General features: G+C 46.3%; 1 protein-coding gene across 1 annotated transcript in view; it reads left to right on the top strand.

Moving 5' to 3' along the window:
* Window positions 1-27,034, top strand: part of MINDY4 (MINDY lysine 48 deubiquitinase 4) — a 98,916-nt gene that overhangs the window by 17,039 nt on the left and 54,843 nt on the right. Inside the window, exon 5 of the mRNA XM_080932180.1 lies at window positions 392-798. Coding sequence (XP_080788306.1) covers window positions 392-798 — 407 coding nt within the window. The remainder of the gene's footprint in view (window positions 1-391; window positions 799-27,034) is intronic.

Genomic DNA, 27,034 nt, shown 5'->3' with positions numbered 1-27,034 from the left:
TTCTGTGCACATGATGTTTTGTGTCTTTGTATCTGTGCAGTTGTTAGGCTTCTTCTTTGGCTCTTGTTTGGTTGTTTTTGTCTTATTCCAGTTTGTTTGTTTTATTTTATCCCATTATCATTCCTTAGATGCCTGTTTATTTCTAAGGAGAGACAAAAAGGGTGTGGATCTGGATGGGAGGGGAGGTAGGGAGGGACTGGAAGAGTAGGGGGAGAGGAAACTGTCATCAGAATATATTGCATGAAAAAAATTATTTCAATAAAAGAAAGAAAAAGAAGGTTGGGGTTGGGGATAGACCTTCCTGGGGAGGACCATCCCAGGGATTAGAGGAAGTACTTTTTCCAACTCTTCTAGTTAAGGATGCTCTCTGTCTCTTTTCTTACCACTTCAGGACTCTTTCCGAAAGCGCTCTCTGAGACGGTCCTCAGCTTTGAGCAGGAAGCTCCAAGCCCCAGAGGAGAGCCAGCAGCAGTCTGAGCCTTTTGTTCACACCCCAGGGTGTCCAGGTCCACAGGAGGTCCCTGCTTCCAGTAGTGACTCCGTCTCCAAGAGTCCTCTGGGCCAGCTGAATGAACTGTCTCTGGAGAAGCCAACTGCCACTTCTAGCAGCCAAGGGCTGTCCCAGAGGGACAGGCTCAGGCTAAGAAGTATTTCAGAGGACAGCCCACTGGGGTACAGTCACACAGAAATCAGCACAACACCTTTGAAGCTGTACTTGTCCGATGGGAATTCCAGCACGCCCCAGGAACGGCTAGAAAGAGCATTCAAGCGGCAGGGCGGCCAGCCCCCATCTCTCAGGTGAGCATGGTGAACCAAGGTGGGGCTTTCCAAACCAAGCACCGCTTGGCACACGTGGTCCAGCCTCTTGTGGCATTCATGGGGCTCTCTTGGTCTCCAGTAAAGCCAGTGAGGCAGGCAGGACCAGAGGATTATAATCAACCAGGAAGAAAATGGATCCGGAGGTCCACACCTTCCAAAGTTCAGGGGAGGCCTTCTCTGCTCCTTCTCTTCTTCTCCGAGCTGTAGAAGGCTTTGGTTGATGTCCCTAAGCACAACTGGAGTAGTACACCTGACCTGGCTGATGTCAGTTTGAGGAGTTCCCTGTATTCGTGAATCAGCCCCCAAAGACTTTTTGTGGGCGCTCCATTCGTTTCTTTGACCCCTCTTTTTACTTCTTTTCTGTTATAGGCCATTGGGGATTTCTGCAGTAATTGGTTTTTGACTGTTCATCTAGTCCTACACCTGGAACGAGCCTCTTGGCTATGATAACACTGGATTTAATTTATTAACATCTCATTTAGGACTTTCGTGCATAGATTCATGAAGGAGATTGGCTGGTGGGTTTTCCTGCTGCCGCTCCCTTGTTGGATGCTGGTCCTTTTCTCTGCCCTTTAAGAGCGTGTGTAAGATTGGTGTTTTTAATTAGAAGTTTCTGTTTTTTGTCAGTTGGGCCAAGTTATATATTTTTCAAGGACTTTGACACTTTTCTCTGTATTTAGATTATTGGTATTAAATAACACAGTTAAAAAAAAAACCGCTTTCTTCAATTTCAAGCTTGTAAGATCCACACTGATGTCTCTGCTTCATTCCTGAAATTATTAATTAATAGTAATGAAGGCGTTAGTAATTTGCCATTACCCTTTAGTGCTCTTGAGTGTCTGTGTACATTCACCCCCATTAGTCTTATCTATTTAATCTTATATATTTTCTAGGAACCCCCTTTGGCTTTATGCGTGTCTTTTCAGTAATTTGGGCCCTTGTAAATGATCTCATTTCTTGTACTCCCCTCCGGTTGGCTTTGGGATTTCTAGTTTACTCTTGCGGATCTTTGAGGCTTGCTTCTCAAGTGCCTTTTGTGATGTCTTTGTTTGGCAGTGTCCTTCCATGACCTTAGGCTTTCTTCCCGGTTGGTGGCAAGTCAGTCACAGTCTAAAGGTTGCATTGTGCTCTTTTGAGGGTGACACATTGACAGTTCCTTCCACACTGTGGCTCTTTTAGACATTTTTCTTTCTTTGGCTTCCAACAGCTTGAATGCCACACCCCAGTGTAGTTTTCATTGATGATTCTTTTGGGGATACATCAACTTTTCTGAAATAGAGGATTTATACTTCTCATCAGTTTTGAAAAAATTATCATCCGTTAACTGTTTAAATACTGTTTTTGTTTCACTCCTTTTCTTCTTTTTTTTTTCTCCTTTTTTGTCTGTTTTTGGTCTGGGACTTTACTTACACAGATGGTCTTTGTACAGTGTTGTATAGTATGGCTTTTAAATATTCTTTACGTATTTTTTCTGTCATTCTCGCTCTGTATTTCCATGTGGATATGTTTTTTTTTTTTTTTTTTTTCCTTTTTCTTTTGCAGTGAGATCTCATGGTTTCAGGCTGCTGGGCTGTGGGTGCTGGGACTGTAGGAACCACCACGTCCCTCTGGGTTATTCTCTCTGGATCTGCCTTTAGTTCATGTTTCTCTCCTGTCACATCCAGTGTGCTACTAAACTTCTTAAGTAGCTTCTTAACTTCAGTTATTTTTATATTTTAGAGCTTTTATTCACTAACAAAATAGATTCTTCTTGTTTCCAGGCATGAGATTCCTCATGGTTTTAAGGTCACCGTCCCATGACTCCAGTGGCGGAATCACCCCTGGGTCTCCTGCTGTTGTCTAGTTTTCTACTGAATCTTAGTCCTTTTCATGCCCTCTTTCCAGGCATTTTTGGTAATTTTGACCAGACCCTAGTCATTGTGTGCGGATATGTTGGGCCTGGCAGAGAGAGAGAGCCACAGTGCAGGCCTGCAGGTCACACAAGAGGTTTTGGGAGTCCACTGTCACCTTCTACTTTGATTTTGTCTAATCCGTCTTGTTTGGCATGTGCTTTACATTTCAAAACTCCTACTCAATTCCTTCTTGATTTTATGTTTCAATACTGTTTGGTGCTCTGTTTCTGTCTACACACAGTCTTCACTTCCCTGCTTATGTGTTTACTTGCTTCTTCTTGGGCTGACAAGAGCCTCTCTTCACTTCTGCCTCTGTAAAGGGAAAGGTTTCCTCTGGGCCAATCTGTCCGTGGTCTCCTTCCACTGTGGCTTGTGGCATCACCTTTGCTCCTCACCGAGATCTTGTTCAAGCAGGACCCTCTAGGACCCTCCTTCCCACTGTTCCTCCATTCCCCCTCCATCCCCGTCCCCCCTCCCCCTCCATCGCTCCCTCTTGCCCATTCTTCTGCAGCCACACTTGTGCTTGTGCTTTTAGCGCTGTCTTGCTGGGGTCAGTCCTGCTCCTCCAGAGCTGTGTCAGGTCTTCATCCTTTCCACAGGGTTTGGCTGTTTCTGTAGCACAACATGTCCACCCTGCTCCTGTAGAGGCAGAAGCTCCTGTTTCCCACCATCTCACGTGGTCCCTCCCTTGTTAGTCACATGCTTTTCTTAGACTGGGTTATGCCTTTACTCATTGACAGCATTTTTGATTACCAGAGAGTCTCAGTTACTTGTCTATTGTCTGTCTCCTCCACTGAAGATTATTTTCACAAAGGCAGGGACCTTTTGTTCCCTGTGTTTCTGACAGCGCCCTTTCTACAGAGAATGGTTGCTTAACTGTATCATCCTGCAGCTGACTTCCGCGGCAGTGCGAAAGTCAGCTTTTCTCTGCTGTGGCCCCATGTTGTGTAAAGCACGGTTCTAAGAATTCTGGGTAATCATCAAAGATCTGAGGGGATGACCCCATGTCACACATGAGGATGCATACTCGAGGCATTCATTTGCCCACACATATGCATCTTGTCTTCTTCCCCGCCTTCCTCCTCCTCTTCCTCCTCACTTTCCTTCTCCCTCTTTTTTTTCTGGGCACCATATTAAATGCTTTTTCTCATTTGTTTTTCATGATAATGCATTAAAGCAGGTATTATTTTTTGATTTTTTTAAAATAAGGAAAGCTTCCATTAGATAGTATCTCCTCCCACCCCCACAAACAATTAGTAAAACAAAAGGCACGGGGCAGACAAGAGCTTGATATAGCACCTTTGTGACTGTTAAGGCCAAAGTTAGAAAGCAGGAGTTGAGTGTTGGTAGTCCCAAGGAGACAACCTTCTTTAGCTCTTTGTAGGCTGGAGCACGTTTCCTTGTGTGGTCACCGGGTACAGAGGCCACCCCTGGAAGAAATGCTCACTCTTAAGAAAGAAAGTTGAGCTCAGGATGTCCCTTTACCTATACAAAGTTTAGCCATTAGACAGGTCCTACTTCCTCCTCTCAGGAGGCATGGAAGAGAGGAGAAGGCCCAAGAGGAGGGGAGCACTGAGCTTTCTCCATGGCATGGACCTTTCTAGACTCACACAGTCCCTCGGTTAGGAGGAGGGTGGGATGGTCTGGCACATGTAGGGCTACATCCATTTCCCATTGCAAGCTTAAGAATCTTGGGAGGAAAAACAGAACCACGTTTCACCACAGAGGTCAGATATCGGAGCTGAGTCACACTGATGCCGAGCTCTGGGCAGGAGGCTCCGAAGAAGAATCTCTCTCTTCTGGATTTCAGTGGCTGCTGGCAGTCCTTAGCTACTGCTCCTTTTCACCATCTTCAAAGCTGGCCACATTTGCTGAGTCCCTGTCTGGCTATGGCCACTGCTTTCTCCTCTGCCTCTGCCTCTGGGGTGATATGGGGCCTTCCTGGAGAACTAGACTGCTCTCCTTAGCTTGCTGTTGCTGTCTAACAGAAGCGCAGCACCATGGGAGCAGATTTAGAGGAACGGGTCATTACCAGTAGCATCTTCTTGCGGCACTTTGGAATTCTGTTTGGTCTCACTACAGTTTTTGATGGTTGTCTTCTGTCCTCAGTCTGTCCGTCTAGACCACCTAGGAGTTGGTGTTTTCACTTTTTCAAGGCATTTTCCTGTATTGACCCTTTTCTTTAAGACGAAAGTCTGGACTTTGTGTGAGCAGGGACATAGGAAACCCCATAGCTACAGCCATTGATCCCCGGGGTCCATGGCAGGTTCCTGAGTTCAGGGAAGGTGTTAATGTCACCAACATGAGTGGATTTTATGTGGATATGCTCTCTGAGTGCAACATGGAAGTATTAAGGGCTCCACAGAAGAGGAGTTAATTCAGTAGACCACCCCACTCCAGGTTTTAAATTGGGTATTTAAAAAAAGCACAGTATTCTAGAGGCTCCTTTGGAACCCATTTATCTTCTTGGCTTCACTGTCTGTAAGGGTCAGAGGTCCTTATCCACTAAGACCTTTATGTGGGGATGGGAAACTGCCCAAGTGAATGGGGGGGGGGACTTCTCAGGCTGGGTAGGTGGTGCTCAGCCCTTGGCCAGTTCCAGTTTGCAGCTAATACTGTGTGCTGTGAGTGTATTGCTCCACTCTCTCTACTACAGCTTCCATGGCCCATGTGTGTTGTCCTGTTCTTTATAAAATATCTCCTCCAGTTTTGTATGGACTTAATTTTAGATCCTCAGTTTCTGAGACAAAATGAAACAGGGAAGAGGGTTAGGGAATGGCTACAAACAGGAGAAGCCATGGGACACCTGAGGGAATGCCAGAAGGAAGACAGTGTTAGCCTCTGGGGACAAACAGGAAATCTGGCCCTGTGGGACAGGCCGCACTGAAGACCTGTGTGGAGAGGAGAAGAGGGGAGAGAGTGGAATCCAGGACTTATTGTAGGGCCATGGTTTCTAAAGAAATGTCCTAAAGGTCATACTGAGCCCCTGAAGGCTGAGCTGAGGGGGTTGAGAATTGTTAAGATTGTTAGGATGGAAGGCAGGGGGCAGTTAGAATGTATTTGCCATAGTCTAGAAGAAAGTAAATAGTGGCCTTCTTAAATCAGAGTGGTGACGGTGACGGTGGTAAGCCATGGGTGTGCATCTGAGGGGGTATGCATCTCTCTCTCTCTCTCTCTCTCTCTCTCTCTCTTTCTCACTGTGTGTGTGTGTGTGTGCACACAAGAGAGTGTGCATTTGTGTTTAACATTTCTTTATAGATTAGATCTTTTATGTTAGAGAAGGGAGGGAGAAAAGATGACTTGAAGCATCAGCTCCAGGAAGGGGTTGTCTTTTCTGAAACAAGAAAGATGGGAAGAAGCAGGTTTTGGTCAGAGCATCATCGACCATCTAAATAACTGGTTCAGTATGTGTCTTTTCCCCAGGTGGCTTCCCATAGGTTATAGACCATGTTCTTGGAGTCATAAATGCGTATAGAAAGCTGTCCCATGGTTCTTATTGCAGGTCTTACTGCTGTTGTGACTGGGTGGGGTGAGGAGGGAGAAATTCAGCAAGGACATGGGGTCTCAGGCTGAGCCCATAGAGAGATGTGGAGTCTGGTCTCTGCCTTGGAATCCTTGTGAGTCGTGGCTGTGAGCTGCCTGTCCTGGGGTAGCCTGGGCAGTGTGCATCCTCCTTGGTAAATTATCCCAAAGTGGTTAAGCCCTGAGCCCTTGGAGGCTCGTGGGACAGCAGATGGGATGAATTCATCCAATGTGAGGCATTTGGGGGAGCACCGGGGCTAACAGCTCTCAGAAGTTCCAGACTCTCATCCTCAGGGTGTTAAATATACAATGAACACATTGTGGAGCCTGATTGTAGGTAGATGTCCTGGTGGGAGTGGCCAAGCAGGGCTTTTCTCAGAGAGAGTACAGACTTCAACAGGCAAAAGTCTTTTAACCCCAGGCGTTCCATCACTAACTCTGTGGTTATGCTCTCTTCTACCAATAAGACAAGTCTCTTGACTCCTTTCTGGTACCCCTGCCAGGCACTAGAGATACTGAAAGAAAAATCATCTGCCTCCCTTTGTAAGCCAGAATCCGTTCTGGATGCTGAAGCACAGCCCTGCACAGAACCAGCAGAGCAAGGCACAGTGAACAGGAGCTGTGGGAGGGCCTGGTTTAGAGTATTGTGTTCAGTGCAGGAAACTTTGGCTTCATAGCAAACAGCCACACTAGGCAAGGGGCAGCTTGGAGTTTGGTCCCCAGACGCAGGCCAGGCTGACCTGCTTTCTTCTGCCGGAGGTTTTTGCAGAGCGGAAACAGCTCCTTTGGACACCTCAAGACCTTGCCAGCATTTGTTCAGGCCAGTGGTTGGTTCAGGAGACTTTGCTCCTGATTCTGGCAGATCTTTCAGGTTCTACAGAATGGACACTAGGTGGCAGTATAACCTTGTCCATTTTTGGGACTTGTAGCTGTCCACTTACATACATTTAGCAGTACTCATTAGGTTCCCTCTCTCAACTCCAAGCCCGCCTCCAGTCCCTTTTTGGAGTCCCCAGATCAGGAACAGAGGCTTCAGACCCACAGATGCCTGTCCATACACTGAGATAGCAGGACTTTTGCCAGCTGCGGCCTTACCCCCACTTCGGAGCGGATGTGGCTTCTGCAGTTTATTGACTGTTCCTCTCACCCAAGCATCCTGAGTCTGATAGCATGTATACCGTATGGGCGAGCAGTGGGTAGACTTTTCATCCTCATTTGTCTCTGCATTGTTTGGTCTTTATGTAAGACTCTGGAGACTCAAACTTGCCTGCTCTTTGAGACCTACACAACACCTAGATGTCCCCCTGCCTTCTGGCCCACCCATAGGACCAGGTGGCCTCTTGGAGATCAGCCTTGCTCCATATTCTGACCTGAAGAGCTGTCTTCTGTGGCCCACCACCTCCCCTGGTCTTAGTCTAGGCCACATTTGACCTGTGTTTGACCAGTCGTAGCCTACCACCATTTCTTTTTCCTTGCAAGTGTGACACTGGTGATCAAATGCCGTGTGGTTGTGATGTACATCGCAGGCCCCACTCTGTCTCCAGGAAGGGGACGGCATCACTGCACCCTCAGGTAGAGTATCAGGGATCCTTGTCACTGACACTGTGTCTTCTTCAAGGAAAAGAGGCTTCTGATGATGGAGTTTTCTCTTGATAACAAGAAACTGTGTCCAAAGGGGCTGCTGTCCATGTGTTTCCTCTTACCCAACTGTGGACATTATCAGGGTCCTGATATCCTTGTCAACTCTGTTATAGTTTTGAGTCCTGGTGTACAGAGCAAGAGGATATCCCTGAAAAGAAGTAGCTGCTGCCTGGAGGAAGGAGGCTGTGAGCTCAGAGATAATCTGGAGATACTTGTGGGGATGAATTCAAGGGTGGTTGTCCAGAGCCTTTGTCCTTGGTGCCTTTTCTGATTCTGAGAATCTAGTCTGCTGGGCTCCTAGATAGTCCCCCACAGGTCCCAGGTACCAGAACCCCAGTAGAGGCCCAGGAGAGGCTGGGGATGAGGGTAAGGGTGAGGGTAGGAAGGCATCTAGGATGCGGGCCTTATGGAGCTGTTACCGCCAAGGCTGTCAGATAACAACAGGGTAGCATCCAGAGGGACTGGCCCTTGATATTTACACTCAGAGCTTCTTCCTTGTGTTTCTCGCCATCAGTGGCCTGCCTGCTTCTCTTTGGTTCTCTCAATGTTATGGTAACTTTTCATACAGATGGAATAATAATTTGATATTTCATCTTTACTTTAGACTCCTTAGGGAGTGGCATGGGCCTTATTTCCTAATCTTTACCCATTTCTGGTTTTGAGCCTGGCAAGAATAAAGGTGGAAGGGAGGAGGACACCATACTGATGAGTTCCGCGGAGTAGACCCTGAAAACCATTAAGAGAACTTACTCAGTTCAAACTTCCTTTGCTTTTCTTATTGACTTTAATTCATACATTTATTTTTTCCCACACATTCATCTTAACAACTAAACATCCAAGTAACCAATAAATACAATCTAACCAACTCAGTCAACTAGCCCAACCAACCAACCCAACTAATCTGACTAACCAACCAGACCAACCAAACTATCCACTGAGCCAACCAACCTAGCTAACCAGGCCAATTGGAACAAGTGACCCCAACTGTGTTCTTGATATTCGCCACCTAGAGTGCTACTTTCTTCAGGACGCCTTTTCTGATTGGTTTCTGCTCCTATGCTGGGGCCTATTTCCTCCTCTCATGCACATCACACAAGCCATGGTTGATAGACTGCCCCATTCCTCCTGTTGCCTGAGCTTGGGAGTGAACTGTCTCAACCCCCCCCCCCCCGTACTGTTCAGAACTGTTTCAGTCAGTAACAGTACAGGTTAGTTAGTGGCTTTACTGGGGGATACTGCATGTGTGTGTGTATCCGTGTGTTTATAGTGTGAGGTTTTTCCTTCAGAGGAGAATGGGACATTCCACACAGGAATAGCGATTTAATAATACCACAGTGTCTCTCAGGGCTGAGGGATAGTGGTAGTTGAAGCTCCATGGGATGTTAGAGGAGATGGTTTGATGAATTAGATGGACAGTTTGAAGACTGAGCGGCATTACTGAACCCCTTGCTGTGCCTGCAACATATTCATTGTTCTTCATTGTTTTCCAGGCCTAAGATTTTTTTGGGGGGATAAGGTGGCTGCAGTGCCTGGGATCTTAGTCCTAACTCTGGAGGCAGCTTTCCTGATCTTCCTTAGCCCTTTTCTCTAGGCCTGTATCCAACTGTGCTGTCCAGAAGCATTTCTGAGGCTTGCAGGGTTCTGGTGGCCCCTGAGAAGAATGGGAGTCTGTGTGCTTAGCCCCTGGAAGGACTGGGATTTCAATAAAAGAGCATCCTCTTCTTCTCCTAGTCTGAGTCTCCCTGAGGAGTGACTGCTTAGGGACTGGGGGGAGAGAGCTTGAGTCACCTCTCATTCCATCATGTGGGAGTGGACCCCTTTCCTTCTGACTCCTTGGTTGATTTTGAAAGAAGGCCTTTGAGGTTGAGTTCATCAAATCAAACTGATGGCCTGCCAGGACGGCTTCCTGTATAGTCAGATTCCATGTGTGCAGCTCATTCCAGAAAATTCGACTTTGTTTTCTCTGTTCATTCCATGAGAAGTTACTAAAGCCATGGGATTTCTTTCATTTCCTGTTGAAGACAGTTGCAGAGCCATGGGTCCCTTAGAAGCAGAGCCTTTCCTGACAGAGTAAACAGTTTTTGATCTCAATATAAATACATGGTAGTTGATTTTGTTCAGTTCAGAAAAGCATTTGCCGAGTGTCTCTTGCTGTTCAAGTGGTTTGAGGAGAGCAGTGTTGTAGAGGGGTCCTGCCTTCAAGAGGCTGAGACACCCATACCCAGATGTTTGACAACACTGAGGGGTTCAGCAGAGACAAGGGAAGAGAACACAGCAGAAGGCTGTTGAGAGTCTGGATCGTGTCAAGGATAATGACGCTGTGACATTACTGAGTGCTCACTACTCACAGGCCCTATTGCTTCAGATGAACTTGAATTCTGGTGACATTTAATCCTGGCAGCAACACTAGGAGAGCTACTGGACCCATTTTACAGGTGGGGAAACTCGAGGTACAGAATGACCAAGCTGCGTGGATCTATGTAAGCAGCCTGTCTTAGTTACTGTGGCTGCGGTGAGACACCATGAACAGAACAGCTCGAGGAGGAAAAGGATTATTGGGCTTATGCTTCCACATCATAGTCCGTCACTGAATGAAGTCCGGACAGGAGTTCAAGCAGGAACCTGGTGGCAGGAGCTGATACAGAAGCCATGGAGGGATGCTGTTTACTGACATCGTCCCCATGGCTTGCTCAGCCTGCTTTCATATCATTATATAAAACAGCCCAGGGATAGCAGTACCCATAGTGGACTTGCCCAACCCCCAGTTAACCAACAATTAAGAAAATGCTCCACATTCTGATCTCATGGAGGCTTTTTTTTTTTTTTTTTTTTTTTTTTTTTTTTGAGTTAAAGTTTCCTTCTCTCCAATGACTTTAGCCAGTGTCAAGTTGACATTAAACCAGCCGGCATGTCCTCACTGTCTCCTGCCCAGGCTTATGAAGAAGGCTTCTGAGGAGCTGGCATTATAATGAAAGGGGCAGAGGGTAGCTAGGACACTGGGTGTGTAGGACCAGGAGGAGAGGGGACTGGTGGACTGGACAGATGACTCGAAAGCCAGGCTTTGTTTCCTAGGTAATAAAAAGAAATGAATTTCAAGTAGTTTGGGTGGCCTAGTGATTTCTTAAATCAATGATGGTTAATTATGTAGGAATGCAGACTACAGTGTGGTGTTTTGACACGCTTATAAATTGTGAAAATGATTTCATCAAGATAGTGTTTTTGTCTCCTTAAACATTTAACATCTTTTGATTAGTGCATAATAATTGTATATATTTTGGAGTGCAGTGCGACATTTTTATGCATACATGTGCTGAGCAAATTGGGGTAATTAACATTCCCACCTCTTCATCCTTTGTGGGTGGAAACTTGAACCATTTACCAGGCAGAGGCACCAGGGCAGTACTGCACAAAGTGACAGAGGGGCTGGGAGCTGGGTTTCCAGGAAGAAGAAATGTCAGGGATGTGGACGGTGAGAAAGGTTGTGAGCCTGGCGGAGGGAGAAATGGCAAGAGTCTAAGACTGTATAGGTCAAGAAGATGGGTGTTTTGCACAGGGGGGCTTTGTTTCCATATTTTAGGGCAAGCAGAACACAGATCCTGTGAAAAATCTGCCGAGGAGCTTGCAGAGAGGTGGTCGTTAGGGTGGTTCTGGCACGGCTCTGGCTGGTGAAATTCTTGGAGGGTGAGCATTACCAAGAGTGACTGATAAAGTGACTGACGAATCTTGCAGTGGGAGACCTGCATGTATGGTTGGCATGGAGGAAGAGAAAGGAGCCCAGAAGGAAGACTGAGGGGTCTGGTCCAGCCATGGAAGGCAGAGGTGGTCTCTAGGAGACAGAGGCTTGTCATTTTGGGAGGGTGGGATGTTGCTGAATCTGGTGGCAGGGTCAAGTGGAGGGACTTGTCAGTGGCTTCAGAGAGAGCACTCTGGGTAGGAGACGGCTGTGGAGAGAAGGTGGATTGCAAGGCGTTGAGGAACAGGAGGGTAGGGAAACCTAGTGATCCAGGATCCCTGCTCAAAGGACCTTCAACAAGAAGAGAAGCCTTGGGCATGGGTGGCAACTGGAGGTTTGGGCGAATTGGTTTTCAAATTAGGGAAGATGGGAGCATATTTGCAAACCAAGGTTTGGATTTCAGCTGCAAAGAACAGAAATACATCATCTCCAGAGCCTTGAGGAGTCTGGGTGTGTGCTAGGGTTGGGTCGGCTGGGGAGTGGGGGTTGGGGCATAGTAACAACAATGGCCTATTCATTTTCTGCCATATTCCATGATGGAAACTGATCTCTGTCAAGATGGCCCCAGGCATTGCAAGTTCCCAAAGTGCCTTTGAAGTCTACAGTGAAGGGGCTGATTCTGCTTAGCAGAGCTGGAGAGCTACTTGATGTCAATTTAGCAGGGATGAGAGATTCTCTGTAGATGCAAAGATAGCACCCAAACTCTGGTCTTTGAAACCTATGTATACTCTAGCCCCTCCCCCAGGCCACATGTAAGAGCTGCATCCAAAAGGTGGTAGGCAGCAGCTAAATCCCCACATTCCTCCATGAGGGAGGGTAAACAGCCAACAAGCCTGGGATGCATTTATGAATGGATGGTGCTGCCAAAATTCCTTCCTAAGGGATGACATAAGCAATGTCTTCCCTTCCTTTTAAGGTCCCAATGAGAGGTTGAAACATGATTCCACCAGAGTTTACTTTGAGGAATGTCTTAGTTAGGGTTTTGCTGCTGTGAACAGACACCATGACCAAGGCAACTCTTATAAGGACAATGTTTAATTGGGGCTGGCTTACAGGTTCAGAGGTTTAGTCCATTATCATTAAGGCGGGAGCATGGCAGCATCCAGACAGGCATGGTGTGGGCAGAAGGCTGCCAGTGCAAGACTGCTGTGCAGGAAACTAGGATGAGGGTCTTAAAGCCCATACCCACAGTGACACACCTATTCCAACAAGGCCACACCTCTAAATAGTGTCACTCCCTGGGCCAAGCACAATCAAATCTTGACATTCCATTCCCTGCCCTCCAAAGGCTTGTTCAAACACATGAAGTGTAGGGGCCATATCTAGCCATAGCATAATTTAAAAAGTACATTTAGTCTAAATTCCAAAGTCCTCATAGTCTGTAGCAGTCTCAACAATGTCAGAAGTCCAAAGTTTCAAGTCTCTTCTGAGAGTCATCCAATCACTTAACTGTAATCCCCAAATGAAGACAGGAAATCAACTGAGCAACCTCCAGACTCTGCATCTCCACCTCTGATGTCAAAGCACTTTGTAGATCTCCAATTCCTTTTTTGTCTTTGTTGAATGCAACAAACTTCTTTTGCAAGAGGGCACAGATGAACCCCCCCCAAGATGTAAGAATCTTGACTGGAGGAATGCCACTCATAACAATGGACTCGTTTCATGGGGGAAGCATTTTCTCCTTCTGCCATGAAGGTTAATGGGAAAGGAGTCCCTTTGCCTGAAAGCTCTGGAGGTTGGGATGGGTAAGTCTGCTCACTTTTTTCCTCCAGTTCTTGGGGCTTGCACATTGAGTTGTCCCTTTTGGACCTACATGATTGTGGCCCTCCATCTCCTCTCTGATGCTACTTTAGGTAAGTGTGAAGATTGATGGGAAGAGCATTCTTACATTCTTACAAGTGACATTCTTATGGTTCCTGTGGCTCCAGGGTCACTTTTTTCTCTCTTTCTCAACTTACAATTTCCTTTCAGTGAAAAGAGAGCAGACAGCCGAGGACCCTAAGAGTGTTAGCGATGGGAACCAGGCCAAGCACTCTGCCCCTACAAGAGACTTAGAGTCAAGGTTCAGTATGCCCGACCCACCTACACAGAGCAGTGAAGGAACTGCTGCACAGAGGGCATGTGACAGGGGTCCGGGAACCAGCCTTCAAGCTGCCAAGGAAATCTACACACACCATAGACCTCGACAGGCCAGAGCCACCCCTGTGCCTTGCCACAGCTTCCCAGCAGGTCTCAAGTCACTTTCTCTTCTCGATGTGAGCCATTAGCCCCCCTTAAAAGCTCTAGGAGAGAATTCAGTGGACAAAAGTTGAATATAACCCATTTTCATTAAAACAGAAGCATAGCTAGCTCATTTAATATTCAGGAGAGACATTACGACTGCTTTCTTCTTCTTTTGGAAGAAAATGACTCCAAAGGGAATGGGTCCTAAATGTGGGAGTCTGGGAGTACTTAGACAAGGATCATGGCCTTAAAGTGTTGTCACATAAACAAAGCCACACAGAGTTCTCTGGGGAATGATGCTGTTTTAGGAGGGGCAGGCTGAAGTACTTAGCTGTGGTGTGGCATGACCTCACAGCTTACCTTCAAATGCTTCATCAAAACAGCCTCCCCCCCCCCGAAAAGGAATGTGTGTTTGTGTGTCCTCATGAAAAAAAGTGAATGTGACCTGTTACCCTAAATGAAGGGCACACGGATATGTGATGTCTTCTTTCACTTTACTCAAGTTCTGTCAGTGGAGGAGAATTTCGAAGCACGAGGAACAGGTAGAGAAAGTGAAGGTGGGTAGCCTGTGTCTTCTACCACTGAGGAAAGACCCTGAAAATGGCCGAGGTCTTAGTGTTATGAAATGTTGGAATCAGGGTGAGGTAATGGCACAAAGTTAGTCTAGCCAAGAGCTTGAGGGTACATGCTGACATGACTGATGATCAGGAGTATAGCAGCTCCTTTGGTACATGGGAGGGGACTCCTAGGAACTGTGGCTGTCACTCCAAAGGCTTGTTCAAACACATGACTCTCTAGGTAGCTTGTACCAGTTGCATGGGCAGCAGCCTGCCCCAGGGTTGCCCTTTTGGTCACTGGAAAGCTAGCTTCTGTCCTTCCCCCACCACATAAGTCACCCCCATCGACCCTGCAAGGCTCAGAACCCTCTTCTGACCCCCATGGATGTTTTCCTCAAACCATGACCCTTTGATTAGACCTACCTCATGAGGTTCAACCTGACATTTCCTACAGCAGACAGTGTGGCGTGGTTCTAGTTGCTTCAAAAGGTTTATATTTATTCTGGAAAGAGCTCCAGGTACCACTGGTTAAAGTGCTTCCTGCCAGCTGTATTACTGGGGATATTTTTTGCCTACATGATTCAGGGACTGTAGTCTAGTCTATGTCTCTACACAGTGGCCTGCTGCCGATGGTAGAGGATGAAGCCCGAGAAGCAAGAACTTGGGGATTTGGGAGAGATGTGTCTGTCTCATTAGATTCAGATCCTTACAATCCAGTAAAGCCAGAGTCCTGCAAGGGCTTCATTCTGCTACGCAAAAAAGTTTTTATTTTGCTTACTTCTTTCTCTGAGATACTTATTGTGTAGCGCTGGCTGTCCTGGAACTCACTGTGTAGAACTCAGAGACCGGCCTGCCTCTGCCTTCCACCTTCTGGGACTAAAACTGTGCACCATTCCACGCCAGGCTTTGGCAGACGTTTTCCTGTGGAGGTGAAAAGAGATTGTATTGCTTACGTCATCCCCCACCCCCCACCCATGCTTCCTTACAATCTCCCATGAAATCTGTTACTGCCAAGGGATCCAGACGGGAAATGTAAAAATCTGAAATCTCCATGTACTGACTTCTTGAGGCAGTTGTGTGCTCTCTCTCCAGCTTTGGGACTCAGAGAAAGTTTTAGTTTTGAGCCTCTCCGCCCCCACCCCCTCCCCCCGCCACTTCCCAGACCACACTTGAATAGCTGGTCTGTCTCCCATGTGAGTCTCAGTTTCTCAGTAAGTACCCCATCTGCCAGGCTTCCCACATGTGAGCTGCCTGTGTTCAGTAACTGAGAACCCGCCTTAGACACAGGGGGGCAGAGAGGGAGGGGATTCCCAGTTTGGACTCAGGGGTAGTCACACTTCATTTCTAGTGAAAATGGCTGCCGGGAGAGGCTCAGAAGGCAGCTTAGTTGGCTCAGGGACACATCTAATTATAGCCCAGAGTGAGCTGGTTCTAAGTTGGGGCTGGCTTACTCATGAGAATTCCACAGCTCTCTGGTTTATGTGTGTTAGGTACCGTGATGCTTAGTCTTACAAGGTTAATGAGCTTGGGGCAACCTCATCTCTCCTCTTCCTCTAAGAAATATCCAGAACAGTTTGTCCTCTGTGCTTTAGGAGTAGGTCAGAATTTCCTGGAGGTTCTTTTTCCACGATGGGCAGTGTGGGGTGGAAAAGGGAGTAACTGAAGGGGCTGGTTTTTGGTTTTCCTGCCCAAACTGGGGAAGGATAGAGGCTTCCCTGGGCCTGTGTGTCCAAGGAGACCTCTGGTCATCCACCGGCTACAATTTATCATGGACTCCTGGGATTAAGAGAATAGAAATCTTAAGAAAAAGATACCAGAGCCAGGTCTTGTGGGGAAAGCCTGCAATTCCAGCTGCTTGAGAGACACGTTCATGGTTTGACTGAAGAATGAGTCCAAGGTCAGTCAAAGCATGTAGTAGACCCTGGTTCAAGAAAGGGGTAAGGTTGGGGTGGGAAGGGGCTGGAGAGATAATGCAGAGACAGGCTCTTGCATAGCATGCCAGAGGCTCTGGTTTCAATTCTTCCCACCACAGACAAATCCTGGACCCAGGTCACTTTCAGAGACAGATTCAGAATTCCCGGGCCTGAAATTTGTCCTGTCTGGGTGACCTCTAGAATTCTTCCTTGTTTTTGTCTTTTGCTTTTTTGTTTTCTGATTTTTAAACCCAGCATTATACTCGCTGGGCTGGTCTCTATCACTGAGCATTATATATGTAGGATAGGTCTCTATCACCGAGCTTTATTCATGCTGAATAAGTTCTAGACCACTGAGCTTCCCTTTCATGTTGTTTCAACTCTGAAGATTTCCCGGGTATGGTTGTGTGTATGTGTGTGCTAGTGTCTACGGAAGCCGAAAGGTCAACGTTGGATATCTTCCTCTTTTGCTCTCCATCTTATTTCTTGAGACAGGCTCTCTCATTGTGTCTAGAACTTGCCAATTTGCCTAGGCTGACTGGCAGGAGGTCCCCAGGATGTTCCTGACTGCTTCTCTAGCTTTGGGCTTACAGGCACATCCTCTGTGCTCAGCCAGGTACAAGGCCACTGGGGAGTGAACCCAGGTACTCATGGTTGTATGGCAACTTTACCAGCTGAGAAAATTCTTTAGTCCCTTTTTAGTTTAAGTCTTTCTATTCTTCACTGTTTAATTAGACTTGCCATACCTTGAACTTGTGCTCCTCCTGCCTGAGTCTACTGAGAAGCTGGGATTACAAGCTTATATCATGAGGCCTAGCTGGCTGGACTTTTTAAAGAGAAAAAAAAATCAAAAAAGCATTTCCTTTGTAAAATTCTCTAAAAATAACAAACGGCATGTATACATCTGAGGACCCTATGTAAGGGAGAACTCCTGGAGTTGCATGAACTTAATGGTAAAATTATTTGATTTGTTATTATCATTTTTGGATGAACTTAATATACTTCCATACTGTTGAGATAAGTGGTCATTTTGAAGTCAAGGGCCCACCTCTCAAGTAACAGAGTTTTGTGAAACACTTTATTGTATGGTTTCCCCTTTCTCTGTGTCACCATGGACTTATGAGTGGGAGATTGATTTGTGGCCTGAGCCTCACTGTCCCCATTTGTAAAAATAAAGCTGAAAGACCCAGTGCTCATACAGGACTGACTGAGACTTAGTTTTGAGAGGTGCTCTGCAGGTGCCTGAGAAAGCAGACAGTGGCTGTCACAAAGGCAAAGCTGACATTTACAACACCTAGACTGTCGCAGGAAGGAAGGTCCAGGCCAGGGCAGATCATATGAAAGCCACCTGGAGACACAAGTGCCATTTAACAAGAATGGCATTGCTTTCATATTTGTCTCTATCTGAATGGTTGTTACATCTCCGTGACTCTGACCGCACTGTTTCCCAGATCTTTAATGAATATAGTCAGCAGAGAATGGCTGGTGTGTTAAAAATGAAAATACATCACCTTAGAAGTTGTTTTACACTGTCCTTTGGCTTACTCAACCAAACAGAACTACATAGATTGGATGTTTGATGGGACCAGGACAAGTCAGCCTTTCTCCTTGGTGTGGTGCCCTTCCTTGGATATATTTGTTGGCCTTCATTTGACAGTAAGAGTAGGACTACTGCCCCAGTGTGGGTTCTACTCACAGCTAAGCAAACATCTCCACATAGCTTTCTAGCCACCGTGGAAACCCAGATAACTTATATAATGCCTTCCTGATGGCTTGTGAGAACCTTTTGTAACTCAGAGGATGGCCTTAGTCTCCTGTGGCAGGATCAAGGTTATGGAAACATCCTTGCTATCCCAGACTCTCATACTATCCTTGGGAGGCAAGTCTGAAGCTTTGTGTCAAGAAGTGCCATTTCCATTGAGTCTTCATGCCATGGGGGTGGTGGAGAAGGAGGCGTGGCGTCCTAACTAGAGGTAACATCCACGGTTGTGTTGGCTGGCAGTGTAGGCTGCGCCCTGCTCGCTTCTTGATTGTCTCTGACTCTACATGACCCAGACTTCCTATCATTTCCTCAGCGTTCTTCTCTATTCAGCTTCTCATGAGTGGGCTTGGTTGAACCTGGTAGCCCAAGTAGTGGGCAGAGGGGCAGTGGCAAGACCCTGATGTAAGTAGGTCATAGACTGGGACATCACTGTATTTTGTTTATTGTACGTCTGAGTGCTTTGATGAATTTGGCCATAGTCCAGGGCTGTAATCCATAGAGACGACTTTTCTCCCAGGATGCTTATCCTCTAGGAGTGACATTACCTCTTCACATTTTTAAACTTTTTTTCTGTTTGAGACAGACTGGCTCTATGTAGCTCTGGCAGCCCTGAAACTTGCTATGTAGTCTAGGCTGGCTTTGACCTCACAGACATCTTTCTGTCTCTGTCTTCCATGTACTGGGATTGAGACTGTGTACTGCCACACCAACCTCCTTTCCTTATGTACTGAACTTTTGCTGTCTAGCATCAGTTTCCAGTGAAGGGGAATTCAGACACGCCCAGACACTCGAGTCCTGAGCAAGAGTCAGCAGAATGAGGACCATGAAACTTTGCTGAATTATGTTCCCCAGAAGGAAGGGCAGCCTGTCTTAATGTGGTTTAAGTAGTAAGAAAATGCAGCCAAGGCCTCTTGCTTCCAGCATGGGATACTTGAAAATGAGCAGACCAGAATGTCTACAGCCAAGATTATGTGCCTGGCCTTGCCTGCTCCCAGGATTTTAGGGGAAAACACAGCATGTCCTCCTAACCCAATCCATTTCTCTAAGGCAGTGGTTCTCAACCCATGGGTTGCAACCCATTGGAAAGGTGTTGCCATATCATATTTACATTGTAATTTATAACTATCAAAGTTACAGTTATGAAGCAATAACAAAAATAATTTTGTGGTTGGGAGTCACAATAACCTGAGGAACTGCATTAAAGGGCCACAGCATTAGGAAGGTTAAGAACCACTGCTCTAAGGCATCCAGGTTGAACTAGGTCTGGAATGGCTTTCTAACTTCCCAGTCAAATGGGCTGCATCCTGGTGAACTCTGAGAGCTTCAGGGCTCCCAGAGGAGATTCAGTAAATACTAACTATGCAGAAGCTATGAGCCAAAGTGGAAGAGTATGGAGTACAATATGAGGGAAGGTCAAAGCTAGTACAGTTTTGTTTTGCAAACTGTGTGCCCTTGAAAGAACCCTCTGAACGTGAGACTAGGGTAAATTTCTTTGTTCTTGGAATGTTCCAGAATCCATTTTGACTCATGGAATACAGGAAGGAGAAATGTTGGATGTGATCTTGGACTTTGCCCGGGCTCTGCATACTTCTTGTCAAGGGTGTGTGCCAAAGCATCTCAGGAGGGACACATACGGAAAAGAGTTAAGCTGAGCAATTATCACCCTCAAGAACAATGGTTCAGGAGGCCTGGGTACAACGTGTATTCCATCCAGCAAGATACTGGGCCGATGGATTTTCCAGGAGGATGCAGGGCCATCAGAGACCCACCCCCCATCTGTCATCACCGGGTGATGCCTATCTTTGTCCAATCTTCGTCATCATGGACCCGGATGAGAGAGACCTGGGTGTGCAGCCCAATTCCCAATTAGGGATTTTCACCACTTGCAGGAAGATCATTTATTTGGGTTGAATTGTTAAGGCAGATTGTTTTCACAGTGTTCCAAGCAGAGAGCGTTCTTACAGGAAATACCAGACCAGTCAATTATAGTCAGGTTTTCCACATCCTCAAGAGGAAAAGAAAAAGATGGTGAGAGAAAAAGAGAAGGGGAAGAAGGAGGAAGAGGAAGAGGAGGAGGAAGAAGAAGAAGTAAAAGAAAGAAGAAGAAGAGAAAGAAGAAGAGGAGGAGGAAGAAGGAGGAAGAGGAGAAGGAAGGAGAGAAGATTTATTTTTTCTATTCTGAAGGCTGACATTTGGGAAACTGGCAAGTAGCGTGTGAAGTGGAGACTTGTTGAAATCCCTGAGCTACACATTGTGATGGTTAAAACACACAATGACTTCTTGATAACCTGAAGTTCTTCCCGAGACCTCACGTTCTCTGTGGCTTAATTTTAGAAACATCTGCTGATCATCTTTGTGGTTAAGGGAGGCAGAGGAAGCCCCTCCAGAGGCTTGGACACCTCCCATCCGTCACCCTGGCCACCAGTACTGAGATGCTCAGGAACTCCATTCAGCTTCTGACCTTGTTAGTAACCCCAACAGGTGGCATCCCAGCATGGTTTGCATCCAACTTCAGCACCACACCTCCATCTTCCCATAGGGACTTCGTCTGCGACTACATAGGAAGCCAGAGAAATGGTGAACAGCAAGGTGAAAAGAAAAAGCACCTCTGACATGGAGAACCCAGAGGTTTTTAAAAGCCTTTCATATCAGCAGGTCTGAGGACAGGACACACAAAGGCAGCTGCTTCTCCACAGAGCAGTCTTTAAGAGCAGGCTCCTGCGGGGAATGCAGGAAAAGGGCAGCATGCTCTGCTCAGAGGGAACCTCTGAGGGGTCTGGGGTAGGATGTGTCTGAAGGGCTGAAGCCAGGAGCACCACATGTTAGCATCCTTAAAGCACCTCAGAGACACCTCAGGTCAAACAGGGGTGGCCCGAGACATGACTGTTTATGCAGCCAGCGATGCCAGTCTTGTTCAGTGTGTGCAGTCCTTGACTACTCTGCCTGGTTCCGGTCTGGCTCTTGCAGACAGGGTCCCTGCCCTTGTTGTGTGCCTCTAGTGCCCCTTAGTCCTGTGGCTGTGGACCTGCTCCCAAGGCAGAGACTGTTGCACAGCATTCGAAAAGCCATTCCGTTGTCCCTTGAGCTGGTCCAGAGTTCCCTTCTTTAGGACTGACACTGTGATTTTCAGTGTCAGTTATTTTGTATTTTTAAAGCTCTCGTATGTTGGTGTGACTTACACCATTTACTTTTTCTACCGTTAAAGTATTGCGTCCTTGTGGAGTCACACTTTCCTTAAAACTCATGGCCACTGCCCTTGTCCAGCGCTTCATTTCATAATGCGCACTTACGTGGGCAAGTGAGAGTTTTCTGGAGGATGTACCCACATCATCCTTGCCATCTTCTCAGCTAGTGCATAATAGCAGCTGCTGTGTGCATGTGTGTATTGAGTTCTGGCTTGAATACCTCTCTGGCCTCCAGTCCCTGAGTATGCAGGCTGGGGCCACAGGCTCGAGCCATCCTGCCTCGGATGATTATAGTTTCAGATTTTCTGTTCATTACTGAGTCAATTTTGTGATTTTTTTTAAATTTTAAAATTAAATATCATTGTGTACATGTAAGTGTGCGTGCTTGTGCATGTGCTGTGGTGTGCATGCCAAGCTCCAGAGGCCAGCTGTATGGAATGGCTTCTCTTTTTCCATCTTTAAGTGACCGGAGCTCTGACCACCAGGCTTGCATGGCAAGTGCCTTTACCTACCGTGTCAGCTCACTGGCCTAATTCTGAGATCTTTCTAGAAAAATTGTCCAGTTTGGTTTGTTAGTTTTTAAATACCTTGTTTTGACCTTGCTTATCTGCTTCTTACTGAAGGCATTTCTGTTAAAATGTTTTAACCCCTTCCTTGCCCTCTCAGTATTGTTGGTGACGTCATCCTTTCTCCTTGTCGGTTATGATGAACCAGGCTAGCAGAGCGAGGACCCCAAAGGTGTGCCCCTATTAGTCTCTTCAGGAACCAGCCTTGGGGATTGCTGAGCCTTCTCTGGTAGTGAAACCTGCTGCTTCATGGCTTGACTCTGTGCTGTGAACGTTCCACAGTGACAGGCTCCTTACGACACTCACTCCCCACTGTTAACCATGACCCAGCTTCCTAGAGCTGAGTTTTCTGTGTAACCGGTTTGAAATGTTTCTAACGTCTACTCTCATTTTTTTTTTTAACCATTACTAATCTCTCATTCTCTCCCCACCCCAGGACTGTAGAGGAGCTGTCTTGATTATTGGATTTCTTTAAAAAAAAATTCCTTGCAGTCAGAAATGCAGCTTAGAATATTTTGAAAATTCCAGATTGCTTGTGTTCAGCTTTTATAATTAAAGCCGTATGGGCGTGCCAAGAATATATATTGTTTACTAGTTGGCTTTGTTAAATCATACACACTATTTTGACCTTCCAGTATTCTTAGTTGTTTTTTTCTCTGTTTGAGGAATTATTTGCTGAGAGAGTTGTGCTAAAACTTCCTATTGTGCTCACAGGTAAACCCTTGGCCCTTTGTTCTGTCAAAGCCTTGTTCCTATATTTTGGGAGTGCTGTATCTTGCTTCCCGTATTTTGCTGTTAAGCTTTTGCATTTTTCTTGAAAGAACTCACAGGTAATAATCAATGCGACTGTCTCTTTTTAAATATCAGTTCTTTTTGGTTTTCTGTGTATGGGGTGTTTTGCTTACATGTATTATGTCTGCGTACCACGTGCAGTCCGTGACCACTGAAGCCAGCAGAGGGTGCTGGGTCCCCGGACACTGGAGTTGAAGGATGGTTGTGGGCCACCATGTGGGTGCCGGGACTTGAATCCTCTTGAAGAGCAGCCAGCTCTTACTCTGGTGCTCCTAGCTGGAGCCACCTCTCCAGCCTGTGTCCTTTTCCCTGCAGGTTTAATCAGCTTCCCCTCCTTAGTCACTGACATAATATGTTTACTTGGTCTTGTTACATTGTGTTTCTGTTACCCTACATTTTCTTTTCTTTTTCTTTGACCATTATAAACGTTGAATACAGCCATGTAACCACCACCTCTCTAGTTTTCCGCCATTTTCTTCCCTCAAGTAAGATCCCTTAGTCATTCCTTAGGTTCCCGACCTCTCAGTCCCCCAACCTCTTAGCTCTGGGCATCTGGGTTTGTGTGGTATGTGTGACCTTTGGTGCCTATCTGATTCCTTTGAGGTTCAATGGATGCTCAGTATCCATTCCTTTATGCGATTGATTAGTATTCGGTGTTTCTCTGAGTATCTACTGATAGGCACTTAGGTAACGTCTGTTCTTGGGCTACTGTAAGTAATGCTGTGCGGGCATTCTTGTGTGTGCTTTGTCCAGCCCATCTTTAGTTCTTTGACTTAAAACTACCACTGCAGTCAGATGCGCAACCTAAACTTATTAAGAATCTGCCTGGCTGCTTTTCGGCGGCACGTTTGTTGGTGTTCCCCTTTGGTTCTGTTGGTGTTCCTCTTTGGTTTGAAGATTACATGGCAGGTTGTCATGCTCTCCTTAGCTACTTTTACTCATGATTGGCTTGACAGCTCAGGACTGACCAATCTACCCCTCAGGAGGGAGATTTAGCCGGGTGACGGCTTTCCCTTTCCCGTCTCTTGTCTGTCGTTGTGTCTCCTGATGTGGTGGTTACTACTTTTATTGTTTATTGTTGCCCATTATTATTTAGTTTTACTTAAATGTTTTCCAGCCTCTTACCATAGCTCTCTCTCCTTTTTCCTGAAACTGGCTCTTTGGTAATTTGCTCAGTGAAAGTCTGTGAGAACCAACTTGGGGTTTTTGCCTGGGACTGTCTTTGGCTTATCTTGAATGATAATTTTAGCTGGAATCTCCTCTGTTTTTTTCTAATCACTCTGAAGGTGTCTTCCCACCTCTATTGCTACCATTGCAAAGTCTTTTATTCCAGTTGTCTCTAGGGAATCTAGCTTTTCTCTAAGGTCTTTCTTGTTCTTTGGCATGCTGATCCTCTCAGCACATACATCTAGATGTGTGTTGATGTTTACATGTCTTGTTGAGGCTGGAAATTCTTAGCAATTTCCTTTTTAGTATTTTCTTGCATTTTGTTCTCTCTTTCCTTCGGTGACTCTTTTTAGGGGACACTGAACTCCAGTACTTTTCTCTCCAGCGACCTCTCATCTTCTCTCTCTGGATGAGTCACCCCTTGTATTGTCTACTCATAGCTCCTGACAGTCTCCTCATTGGCTCTCATCTTCTGGTCAAGCTTACCAAGTTTTTTTCCCCCACTTAACATAAAAATTTCAAACTTGCAGTAAAAACCAAAAACCTGTGTCCCCATCACCTAATGTCAGCAGTTGCTAAGCTCTGAATGTCCTTTTCCTTACTGATGTACATGTTAGTGCTTGGCTGATCTCGCTTTCATTGAGAGTAAAAGTCAGCATCATGAAATTCAGCTCATTTCCTAAGGATAAGAACATTTTCTTCCCCTTCACAGGACCGGTATTACCCTCAGAGAAGTTGACATTAATCCAATAATACTATCTGTAGCCTTTTTGGAACCTGTAACTAATCTGGCCAAGTGTTCAGTGGTGAGCACAGGGGAATGAGGCACCTCTTTCTTTTTTCCATCCTTTTTATTAAAAATAGATTCTTTTCTCATACAGTATATCCTGATTACATTTTCCCTCCCTCTGCCCCTCCCAGTTCCTCCCCACCCCCTTTCTATCCGGAGTCATTTCTTTTCTGTCTCTCATTAGAACAAAGCGGGGGGGGGGGGGGTTAAGCCATAACAACAAAACACAATGAATAAACTATAGTAAGATATAATAAAACTATAATACTGAAGTTGGACAAGACAGACCAACAGAAGGAAAAGAGCGCCCAAGAGAGGGCACAAGGATCAGACTCACACACTCAGGAGTCCCATCAAAATACTGACTAAAGCTGTAATACACAGAGGGCCTGCTGCAAGACCCATGTCAACCCTGTGTTGCTGCTTCAGCCTCCAGTTCATAGGAGCTTTGATCAGTTGACTTAAAGGGCTGTGCTCTCCTGCTGTGGTATCCTCCCACCCCTCTAGCTCCTATGGTGGAGACATCCCATTTAGAGCTGTGCGTTTCAAGGACTCTGCAGAATGTCTGGCTGTGTATTTGTTCCCATCTGCTGAAGGAGTGACCATCTCTGATGATGGCTGAGTAAGGCACCGACCTAAGAGAACAGCATAAGAATGTCATCAGGAGTCATTTTATTGTTAGGTGGTTTTTGTTTTGTTTTTGGTTTTGTTGTTGTTGTTTTTAGACCACTACTCTTATATTTGATTTTCTCTTAGGTCTCTGGGATATCTAGAGATCTTGGTCACCCAAGCAGTGTTTCAGGTATGGGTTTCATGTCATAGAGTGGGCCTTGTACTTAATCAGACACTGGTTGGCTACTCTCCCTGCTCTGGGCCACCAACTGCCATAGTGTATTTTGCAGACATGACAGATTGTAGGTCAAAGGTTTTTTGGCTGGGTTAGTGTTTCTGTTTCTCTTTTGGTAGTCTGCAGAGTACCTTCCTGTACCAAAGACACTAGAGCATAGCAGTGAAGGTTCAGTGTAGGCACCATCTCGACCTCTCTGTGTTCAGTGAGTTATGTAGGTATTGTCTTCAGCTATGGGTTCTTGCTATCAGTTTGTGGAGAGAAACCTCCAGTTTTCAGCCTGGGCTGTTTAGGGATTTCCATGGGACACCTTTGGCCAACCTCTCAGTGGCTCTTTCTATCCACACAAGAATTCACTTACTCAGGGACTAAGTCCTGATCCTATACTCCTGAACATAGGACCCTGGCTCTTTGCTCACCCTGTGGGATGTGATAAGGCACAGAAATGGAGTAAGGTCATTTGTGTATGACAGAATGCATGTCTGTCATTGGCCCTTGATGCACGCCTCTGGGTTATCTGTACAGCGACACTTTGAGAAAGCATTTTGTAGCCTTTATTTATCTTTTTGCCTTTGTTGTTTCTGGTAGTTTTCACTCAAAGGCAAGAACACGCTTTTAAACTGACCTTTTAAACTCCACAGGGCTTATGCTACAGAGGGACACATGAAAGGAACAATAGCACATTCTCCACATGTAAGCACACTTGAGGTCTCCTTTGGTGAGGAGATCTATGAGACATGGGCACAAAGCTTCTAAGCTTCTCCTTCGGCTGATGGATAGCTCTCTGGCTGGAAGTCCCATGACTGGGGAGAGGCCCTGTTGTTCCTGGCCCAATGGACATACTGTCCCTACCCTCTTGGGAGCTACCAGGAACATTTGAGACTCTGTCCCACTGTTTCTAGGATGCCATAGAAATTTCTAGCAAGGGCAACATGTGCAAATTAAAGGAGTAAACGAAGTGGAGTGTTTGAAACCAGTGGCCTGGGTTCGAGCCGGTGTGTTGGCAGTTGTAAATTGTGCAGGCTTGTGTAAATCACCTAATTTCTGTGAGGGTTATTGCATCATTTAACATCCTCTGTGGAACACTGGCTAGTGCTAGACATCCAGCACTCAGGGAGCCAAGAGAGAGCTGTGGGCCAGTTTCCCTTCTTGGTGCCACAGTATGTCTCCCATTCTGTGGCTGAACAGCATGAATGTAATGTCTCATAGCTCTGACGGCTGAGGTCGAAAATCGGTTTCTCTGGCCTACTGCCAAGGAGCTGGCATGACCAGATCTCCCACTGTACTCTCCCTCCTGCTAAGTGTGCCAGCCCATCGTCAGTTTTCACCACCGTATCTCTCCCGGATTGGTCATCTTTGGCTTGTGACACGTGCGCTGTTTCTATCTCCAGACCCAGGGTCACCCTCCCATCTCAGATCCTTCACATTATGATGTCTGCTGTCAGATCATGGCTGCAGGTTTTGGTGGTTAGAATATGGACATCCTTGTGAGGGAGCCTGCCACGCCATCTTGCCCTTTTGTTGCCCGGGAGACAGGCCTGATTTATGCGAGGATGTGGATGCATGCTTTAGGTGGAAGGCAATGGGAATCTGTCAGAGTATACAGGGTTCAGGGCAGAATGTGT

This window comes from Micromys minutus, assembly GCF_963924665.1.
Source record: "Micromys minutus genome assembly, chromosome: 18".
In the NCBI taxonomy this organism is placed as follows: Eukaryota; Metazoa; Chordata; class Mammalia; order Rodentia; family Muridae; genus Micromys; species Micromys minutus.
Note: the sequence above shows the minus strand (reverse complement) of the source record. Positions and strands in the feature narration are given on the sequence as shown.